Genomic DNA, 10,786 nt, shown 5'->3' with positions numbered 1-10,786 from the left:
AGGGGATTTGCTTTCACGTCCTCCTGATTTTTTTGCCACTGTAGTGGCGGAATTTCCGAGGTCGGGCGAGCCCGATCGGTGTCGGACTGATTTTTACGCCACGGCAAAGCGGAAAGTCGTTCCGCTTCACCAGAAGCTGCACTACCCTGTAAACATCCGGTCGTAAAATTTAGTATCTCCCATTGTTCAATGTGCATTTTTAGAGAAAAACAACTAGCTGGAAGTATCAAAAGTATGACCTTTTCCTCTTCCATGTAGACTAAAGTTAACGACGACACGCGCAGTTGCGCGAGATGATTGCCTTTAATAGCTGGTGGGTCGTTGAGTGCTTTCAAATTTATAGTAATCAGCACACATCTACCAATTTCAAAGTATTCGTGCACTTACCTATGACAGCGAATGCCTTTCTGTTCAACATATATTCCATGACAGCCCTGTTTGTTAATGCAATAAATAAATCTATCATGTTTCTCATTTATCTTGGAGTAATATTTAAGTTGAATTACACCGAGGGAATCAGCAGCGGGCGATTTCTGTAAGCTGGCGGGAAAAATTGTCAGAAATAATGTTTCTGTGTCTCTAATACAGTGTTTAGAAGATCATTTGTATGAGACCCGAGGTATGTTTCGCTTGTGATCAACTGGGAGGCTTAGATATGCTGAGCCTTGTTGTTCGTTGGGCTTCTTATGAAATTCACAATAGCGCGAAGAACCAAGCGTCACTATCTTGCTTCTGTTTATGTATTCCATATTTCCGCCGGCAGGTTGATCTTCGCTAAAAAAACGTGTTTTTCTACCTTCGACCATTTCTAAAAATTTCTTGAGTATTTCTTGAGACACCGGCGATTATCATAAAAAAAGAGTCGCAAATTCCAGGAGACGAACAATTGCGCATTTTTTTCAATCTTCGAATTGGCATATCTACCTGCATATTCTGTAGGAATGCTTATTGTGATGGTGTGCGGTTTTTTTAACTTCCACCCGACCTCGCACCGGAAGGATCCAACGCGGCATGGATATCTCTCTCTTCTACTGCAATACTGCCCAAATATGAACCATTTTCTATTTTTCTCCGCTACAAGCAGGGCAGCAACGCAGAAAGAGGCGTTCATGTGGAGCTATTGCCGGCCAGGTCAGCCAGGCTAATCGCGCCTGTTGCAACATTGTCACCCTCACGACCACCATATTGCAATGTGACTAAATGTCTTAATTTAGATGATAAACACGGAAAGGAAAGAAAGTTGCAGTTTTGCCCGAAAGGGGAAGCATCGACTGCGGTAGCAAATTACTAGGCAGCTATTCGAAATAAGGATAGCAGTTTTATCGCTCGTGTAAACTTGTAAACATAGGCATGGTAACTGAATTCACAAGCACGATGTCCCGTGCGCACGAGCAAACATCAACACGTCTCATTCGGTGACAGCTCACACTCTCGGTCAAAGCGTTGGAGTGAAGAAGCGCGGCCGCAGCAGCGATCGAATTGACCTTCGTGCTGCTTCTCGCTTCAGCGCGCAGTGAGCGACAAGCATACAACACACACAAAGCAATCAGTGGTCGGCGCACTCTGTGCCGATTGCATTCCGTCCCCATCGCTTTGGCCGCATGCTAACGAGAACGGGCCCACAAGGCTGCGCTAGAAGTAGCCTGGTTTGAAGTACTGATTTGAAGAAGTTTACCGGCGCAGAATAACTTCTTCGGTTTGGGAACATGAAGGAAGGTGAAGGTCGCTGTGCCTTTATTTACGTTGTCAGAGTGTCTACATTAAACGCGACTATAAATTCCAAGTGTATTTTGGGCATCATAGACAAGAGCATCACCAAAATTTACCTTGAGCTACACGCGAATTCAGAGCAACAAAAGGCACGTGCATAACACTTGTGCGAAAAAATGAGTACTGTTATCTTTTCTATGATGGGAAGAACGCTAATAACATTCCTGGTGTGCCGAGTGCCATTCAATTGGTCTCTAGGTGCACGCGTATGCAAATGATGAGTTTTGTTTTGTTTTTTTGCAATGAATTTTGCATCCGAAACTTGGACGCGATGTTTTGATCAACTAAATTTAAACGCGTTGTACACTGTTGCCAGACGCCTTATTACGTCCAAGCAGGTGGACAATGCTGCTGCATTAGGAGCTGTTATCAGTGGAAATATTTGCAAAGGCTCATGAAAACCTTTCAAATAGCATGAAAAACACTACAGTAATGCCGGTTGAGCATACCCACGCTGTCATAGAACATTAATACAAGCATGCACCTCAGGCTCGCACACTGAGTACACAGATCGCAGGAAATACTCATGATATTTAGACTTGTTTTTGCTACCAATCAATGCTGTATTCAATACAACATTTGAAAATACCACTTAACGATGACAATGTTTGTGATCAGCGGGTCTTGAAACGCTTCTTCTTCCATAAACGCTTCATTCTTCAATGCACGTGCCCATAAGTTCGGAGCCTACAAAACTGAATGGCTGTTAAAGTAGGCGCCCCAATTTACCACATGACACGGATGGAAACTATGCGAAAGAAAAAGGCACAGCTTGACTCTTCGTACAAGTTGGAGCTTGTCTCATCTGCGAATTTTGCTCAAATACAGAGAAAATCACGAGCGGGATCCGTTGTCACTTGTCAGTCTGTTCTGACTTTAAAAGGCACAGGACTGGCTGACGCCAGATGGATACGTCAATTGCATCGCAAGCTATTAATTCCAGCGTTGTGGTTCCTGGAACAGATCAGATGCCTTTCTTACGAAGGAAAATGTGAAGCCACTGGCCACGCTTCCGGATTGAGGAAACAAATATTCAGCTGCACCTAATAGAGCCATCATTCGGTTTCTGGCCCTCCACAACAAAATAACACCAAACAGGTCTCCTTTTCTGTCGTCTCCGGGTAGGACACATATTTCGCACCCATAATTTTCTACTTAATGGAAATGAACCGCCAGCTGACCATCCTGGGCATCCTCCCGGAGTGCCGGGAAGCCGAATATGAGACATTTCTTCCTAGCATACCGGCAGCACATCCCTCTGCATCCTATAATGTTTTTCCGCCCAGGACCCTTTTGTGATACGAATAGATTCCTAGGTTTCATGAAGTATGTTGTCTTACAGGTTATTAGGTCATAAATTCGTAGCGCATGCTCTCTTCAGAGGATGCCACTGTGATAGTATTTTTGTATAGCACATGCCTCCTGTTTTTTCTGCTTCAAGGGCTCTGGTGAGGCAGTAGTGCTCTGGCCAATATTTGCATCTGACATACTTTGTATGTAGTATCGTTTTTTTTGCGTAATGCATTTTAATTGTTATAGTGTACGCCATTACTCATCGCCATAATTGTATCACACATAGATTTTACGCACATTAGAGCGACTGTATTTAGGCCTCCCTACAGCCACGTCATACACTTAATAGAGCTCATTACTCCACTGTCATGTCACTAACACTAGCATGACGCTCTCTGGGAATACCTGGCCCTTACGCCACTACAGAACACACAGTAATTCATATCAAACAAAGTACCAGTTCCTTGGAGTCATCATCGACCGTGATTTGTCTTGGATGCCGCATATTTATATATAAAAGCATGTTGACTGCAATAATCCAAGTAAATAAAATTTGTCGGCATAAAGTCTTGGGATGCATCGGCGCAGTCGATGCTACAGCTGCAGCATGCATTACTTACGAGCTTCCTAAAATCCAGCCTGTCCCTGCTGGAAAGTCCCAGTAAAACGAACCTTCGCACACTCGAGAATATACAAGCCCCAATTCTCCGGACGTGCCTCGGACGTGCCAGCCCCAATCGCCACAGCGCGTGACCCCCCTATAGCAGCGTACGTTGCATTCAATGCTCTAAGAGTGCACATTCGAGATGTCGCAAGGACACCCTCGCACCATCTTGCTTCCGTACCAGCAACTAGGCCCCATACGACTTTCAGCCGTCTCGCGACAACTCACGGATCATCGCTGCCATCAAATTGCGTTCCAGCAGCATGGCCTTCGTTGCCAGTGTGGTCTCTGCATTCACCTCGATATTGCTTTACCACTCCAGGCATCAAGAACAAGGCACAAATTCCGTCACCGGCATTGAAGCAGACAGCATTATTGCTATTATATGAGGTCCACAGTGACCGCTTACATGTCTACACCGATGGGCCACGCACTCCAGTTCTGCAGCTGCAGTATTTGTCCCAGCAAAATCTACAGTGATAAAATTCATGACATCGCACTTTACATCAACGATGGCTGTCGAACTTGCAGCTCTGCGCGCAGCAGTCCAATTGATCGATCAGGAAAGGCCCCAGGAAAATGGTCCATCTTCTGTGATCCCAAGGCAGCCCTCCAGAGTTTGCTCTATGCATTACGGCGGAGACCCCACAGACGACTTGTCGCGGACACACGTGAAATTTACCAACGTGCAGTGGAGAAAGGACATGATATCGTATTCCTATGGTGGCCAAGTCATTGTGGTAACCCTGGAAACGAGCGAACAGTAGCAGCCGCTCGATCCTCACATACCAGTGCCCAGTGCGCCGCTATCCATCTGTAAAGAACAGACACAACGGGAAAGATCTGTGGGCTTGCTGGCGAGCTTACGTTGGCCCAATGGAATTCGGCAGCCTTTAAGATCCGGTGCCTTTCTTCCCTCAATCCCTATATGAAGCTCCGCCTTCTACATGGCTCAACACGACGGAAGGTAACTCTCACCTGTGGCCTATGGCTCGGAGTAGCTTTTACCAATGCGTACTCTTACGTAATAGGAATGGCTACAAGTCCAGATTGTGAAGTTTGCGGGTGCAGATAGACGATAACGCAGCTTCTGTGTGATTGTCGTCGTTTTGAAGTCATCAGCACCACGCTCGACTGGATTGACAACCATTCCATTACGGAAGGCAGAATTCTTGGACCCTGATCGCAGTCAATCTTGGTACGAATTGCTTTTAAAGCGCTAGTGTGCTTTTGAAATGAAACGTGACGCATTGAAAAACTATAGAATGTGTGAACTGACGCGTTAATTTTTTTCTTATTTTTTTCTTCTCTTGTTTTCTTATCTTTTTTGCCCTTACCCCACCCCCTGTGCAGAGTAGCCAACCGGACACTTGATCTGGGTAACTTCTCTGCCTTTCACTTCTTTTCTTTCCTTCAGTGAAGTTCTATACGTGTTTTCATTTCGCGACTTATTGGCTGGCGCGGGCAATCTCCTGCAGCATGTGGCAAACCCAGCGAAGTGTGGCGTGACTGCCTCGCTAATTGCGCGATCGAGTGAGGCACCGCGTGGGTGACACGTGGGCGCGATTCATAGAATCCGCCGCCGACAGGCTTCCGCTCATACAGCGCTGGAGGTCTGGAAAGAACACAATGTGATTCAGGTGCAAAGAATAAAGATCAAGCGAGACAACCAAGATATTCCAACTAAGCATCTAATCCTCACCTTTGCATCGAGCGTGCTACCAGAAACCCTGAAACGGGATATACCAAAATTAGAGCCAGGCCTTGCATTCCAAACCCCCGAAGGTGCTTCAAGTGTCAGAGATATGGCCATGGTTCGCAAAGCTGCCGTGGCCGACTTACGTGTGCAAAGTGCGGCGAACACGAACACGAATCCAACAACTATGATGGCACACTCCACTGTCCCAACTGTGACTGTGGACACGCAGCATACTCTCGAGCCTGCCCCACATGGAAAAAAGAAAAAGACATAACCACAATGAAAATCAAAGAAAACATCTCATTTCAAAAAGCGCGGAAACGTGTTTCATTTTTACATACCTCAGGGTATGCTGGTGCGGTGCGCAAAGGGGCAACGTCGCAGCAGACTCCGGCTCCAGTCCAGCCCACAACGAGTGTGGTTGCGGCCTTGCCACCAGCCCCCCTGCCGTCAGCAGCCAGCGCTACTGCGCCGTCCCTGAAGGAGGGCCCATCGACTTCTGGGTTGGTGGCCTCCAAGGCCCTGCTTTTTGAGGCAAGGCCTACGATGAAAACATCCCGCTCGTGTGAGCGGAAGTCCAGCGGCTCCCAAGAGTCTATGTACACAACCCCGGGCCAGAAGGCGCATCTAGCGCTTCGGGAGCGGCGCGAGTCTCGCGACCGCTCCAAAAAAAGCAAAACCCGTACCATAATCACGGGGGCTGAAAAGGCTCCGTAAGTCGTTTCTCTAACTTGACTCCTCTTGACACACATCATAAAAACACGAATAATATGGCTACACAAATAATACACTGGAACGTTTGGGGCCTTATCCGCAACCTCGATGACACTAAAGAACTCTTACACAAACATAACCCAAAAGTGCTGTGTCTTCAGGAGACACATCTTAAATGTACACAAACAAACTCTCTTTGTCAGTACGGCATACGCAAAGAGGCGAATACCTCGTCTGGCGGTGTAGCAATAGTTGTGGACAAGTCCGTAGCTTGTCACTATGTCGCCCTTCAGACGCCCCTTGAGGCAGTGTCAATTCGAGCAATTCTTATTAATAAATTGATCACGGTATGTTGCTTATACATACCCCGTAATTATCACCTCAGAAAAAGCGATTTTTATAACCTAATTGATCAGCTGCCGGACCCCTACATAAAGTGTAGGTGATTTTAATGTTCACAGCACCATGTTGGGAGACACGCGATGTGACGCGAGAGGCCGTTTCATTGAAAATTTTCTTATGAACTCCGGTGCGTGCCTCTTGAACAAGAAGGAGCCAACTTATTATAATATCCATCATAATTCATATTCCTCAATAGACCTGTCGATTAGCTCTGCAGCAATTTTCCTGGACTTGCAATGGCATGTAATCAAAAATCCCTATTGAAGTGACCACTTCTCTGTATTGTTAAACTCAATAGGTCAACACGAATACCCCCCACAAACCCCCTGTGGAAACTAGCCTCTGCCGAATGGAATAATTTTAAAGAATCAGCTTATTTATCACGAGATTTTATCACTGATTTTAACACAGACGAAGCAGTAGCATATTTTACTTGTTTTATACTCGACGCAGTTCAAAAGTTTATTCCCCAAACACAATGTCTCTCTTGTAAAAGACGGGTACCCTGGTGGAATCAGCAGTGCAAACTGGCGCGAAAGAAACAAAACAAAGCGTGGGGTTTGCTGCGTCGCTCCCCGACTGCAGAAAACCTCATTGAATTTAAACTGGCCAAATCGCAAGGAAGGCGCATGCGGAGACAGGCAAGGAGGGCTAGCGGGGAGAGGTTTCTCACGGGCATCACATCCTACACTCAAGAGTCTAAAGTTTGGAATGGTGTACAAAAGCTGAAGGGGCAGCACATCCACCCATTGCCCTTAGTTCACTCCCAAGGAACTACCTTGGAAGACCAGGCCAACGCTTTGGGCGAACACTTCGAGCATGTATCAAGTTCCACACACTACACAATATCATTCCTGAAGTATAAACAAATAGCTGAACTTAAGACACTTGATCGTAAATGCTGTCCGGATGAACCATATAACCGTCCTTTTAATACTGCCGAGCTTAAAGCTGCATTGAGCACATGTAGAAGCTCTGCACCGGGAGCTGATAGAATCATCGATGACATTATTAAGAACTTACACGAATACACAAAAATGACACTTCTGGCACTTTTCAACTCCATCTGGGCTGCCGGGTACCTTCCATCCTCATGGAAGGAAGCTATTATTCCTGTCATGAAGCTGGGTAAAGACCCCTCCTTGGAGGCAAGTTATCGCCCGATAGCTCTTACAAGTTGTCTTTGTAAGCTTTTCGAAAAAATGATTACTCGCAGACTAATACATTTCCTTGAACTGAACAATATGCTTGATCCCTATCAGTGTGGCTTCAGAGAAGGGCGGTCCACAACTGATCATCCTGTACGCATTGAAGCAAATATCCGCGATGCATTTGTACATAAACAGTTCTTATCGATATTCCTCGATATGGAGAAGGCGTACGACACTACGTGGCGATACGGGATTCTGCGAGCCTTGTCGGGGATGGGCATTCGTGGAAATATGCTAAACATACTAAAAAGCTATCTGTCCAAACGTACCTTCCGCGTGAAAATTTGCAATGTATTGTCACGATCTTTTATACAAGAAACTGGTCTACCCCAAGGAGGTGTGCTTAGCTGCACGCTCTTTATCGTGAAGATGAGCATGCTTCGAGCTTCATTACCGCCAGCCATTTTATTACTCTGTTTACGTAGATGACATACAAATAGGTTTCAAATCCTGCAACCTTGCAGCGTTAGAGAGGCAAGTAAAACAGGGCTTGAACAAAGTATCTAAATGGGCAGACGAAAACGGATTTAAAGTAAACCCGAACAAAAGTTCTTGTGTGCTTTTCACAAGAAAGCGAGGGCTCATTCCAGATCCCAATATAGAAATGTATGGACAGCAAATTCCTGTGAACAAAGATCCCAAGTTCTTTGGCATCATACTTGATTGTAAACTAATATTTATTCCACACATAAAGTATCTCAAAGTGAAATGCTTAAAAACAATGAACTTACTGAAAATTTTATCCCATACAACATGCGGCAGCGACAGGAAATGTTTGATGAATCTCCACAAGAGCCTAATTTGATCACGATTGGATTATGGTGCCGTGATCTATCATTCTGCCGCCCCGAGCGCGCTAAAGATGCTAGATCCAGTTCAACATCTAGGAATCCGACTGGCCACGGGCGCTTTCCGAACAAGTCCCATTGAAAGTCTATATTTAGAATCAAATGAGTGGCCACTCCATCTGCAGAGAACATACATCAGCCAAACATATTTTCTAAAAGTTCGCTCTAATCCTCAACATCCGTGTTTTAATACCGTTAACGATATAACAGATGCTACACTCTTTCGCAATCGTCCCACTGTAAGACAGCCCTTTTCACTGCGTGTGAGGGAGCTTAGCGCTGAAATGGATGTCCCACTCCTCAGACATTGCCTAATGCCTCCAGCTAAGCTGCTACCTCCTTGGGAGTGGCAGATGATACAATGCGATATATCCTTCATCCAAGTTACAAAGCACGCTCCAGAGATGGAAATCCAAATGTATTTCCTGGAACTCCAGCATAAGCATTCCTGCACGGAATTCTACACAGACGCATCAAAGTCGCACGACGGGGTGTCCTATGCAGCCGTCGGTCCATCCTTCTCAGAATCCGATTTACTGCATCCGGAAACCAGTATCTTCACGACTGAGGCCTACGCAATATTGTCGACCGTGAAGCATATAAGGAAATCAAAAATCAAAAAATCAGTTATATATACGGACTCCCTAAATGTTGTGAAGTCCTTGATGCCGTTTTATAAGCACAAAAATCCTGTAATAATTCAACTCTATTCCGTCTTATGTAAAGCGTATGTATCTAACCAGCATGTGATTATTTGCTGGGTGCCTGGCCATAGCGGCATCCAGGGTAACGTTTTAGCGGACCAGATGGCCACATCAATTGCATCACACACTGTTAATTCTACCGCTGCAGTCCCTGTCACAGACCTGAAGCCTTTCTTAAGAAGCAAACTGCGAGGCTACTGGCAACGCTTGTGGGACCTGGAAACAAATAATAAGCTGCATGTAATAAAGCCACAATTAGGTTTATGGCCTCCTGTAACAAAATCACGCCGGACAGATGTACTATTCTATCGTCTAAGAATAGGACACACATTTGGCGCGCACAACTTTTTACTCACTGGAAATCAGCCTCCAACCTGTGGTAGATGCGGGGAGAGGCTGACCGTCCTCCACGTCCTCCTGGAGTGTCGGGAAGCCGAATATGAAAGAAAAAAATATTTTCCCTTAGCTTACCGGCAGCACATCCCCCTTCATCCTGTTATGTTACTCGGTGCAGAACCGCTCTTTGATACCAACGCAGTCCTAGGTTTCCTGAAAGATGTTGCGTTACATGTAATTAGCCCCATACGTTCATAGCGCCTCCTCTCTCCAGAGGATAGCGCTGTGATAGTTGTTTCGTATAGCACATGCCTCTCGGCCCTTGGGTTCATGGGCTCTGGCGAGGCAGTAGTGCTCTTAGACAATTTTAGCATCTGACATATTTTGTATATTGCATCATTTTTCCCAATGTATTTTAGTGTTCATAGTACACGTCATTAATCACTGCCATAATTTTATTATGCGTAGATTTTCTGCCATGTGCAGCAATGTCTTTTAGGCCCCTTTACAGCCACGTCACACTAGCTTCACAGATCCCATTAGACCACTACAAACTCATTAAGACTAGATTGGCACTCTTTGGCCATACCTGACCCTTGCGCCATTAAGCATCAAACATTCATTCATTCCGCCCACACTGATATCAGCGGTTCTTGCAAACCTCTTGCAGAAGTTCAAACAAGGGCGCAGGAACGATGGTGACGCCAATCTAGTAGGATGAAGCATCGACTGGAAGTTGTGCCTCTTTCGCTCAAAGGCTGAAATAATCTTAAGACGCCGGCAAGTGTGCGTGACGTTGACGTTGTACTTTCTTCCCTCGAACAAGTTCGCCCGTTGTCGCCCGCTGCAGGCGATAAAAAGCGAGGCTACCAAAAAAACATGTTTCTGCTTTGTTAAAACCACTTGTGCATTGGTACACGGCATACCATTGTCTTGCCGCAAGAATTATATCGGTCAAACTGCAAGGTGTACAAGCAACCTATTCTGAGAGCATGCCTTGAACAAAATAAAGAATGGCCGCATGCATCTGGGAGAACACGTGTACACCTTGCGACTGGGAAGCTATATTTGGAGAAGTCAAAATGTTTGCCAAAAGCTGCAACCAGCAAGCCCGCTTGTTACTCGTAGGATTTCTCATAAAAAAG

General features: G+C 45.7%; 1 protein-coding gene across 1 annotated transcript; it reads right to left on the bottom strand.

Moving 5' to 3' along the window:
- Nucleotides 1-5,002: 5,002 nt before the first annotated feature.
- LOC142588765 (uncharacterized) lies at nucleotides 5,003-7,363 on the bottom strand. Its single transcript, XM_075700584.1, has 4 exons — nucleotides 7,321-7,363; nucleotides 5,570-5,668; nucleotides 5,430-5,457; nucleotides 5,003-5,342 (listed from the first exon to the last, which is right to left on the bottom strand). Exons 1-4 carry the CDS (start codon nucleotides 7,361-7,363, stop codon nucleotides 5,141-5,143), a joined length of 372 nt encoding a protein of 123 aa, XP_075556699.1. The 3' UTR covers nucleotides 5,003-5,140.
- Nucleotides 7,364-10,786: the final 3,423 nt, after the last annotated feature.

This window comes from Dermacentor variabilis, chromosome 7 (genome assembly GCF_050947875.1).
Source record: "Dermacentor variabilis isolate Ectoservices chromosome 7, ASM5094787v1, whole genome shotgun sequence".
Classification (NCBI taxonomy): Eukaryota; Metazoa; Arthropoda; class Arachnida; order Ixodida; family Ixodidae; genus Dermacentor; species Dermacentor variabilis.
This window is presented reverse-complemented; position numbering and strand designations above follow the sequence as displayed.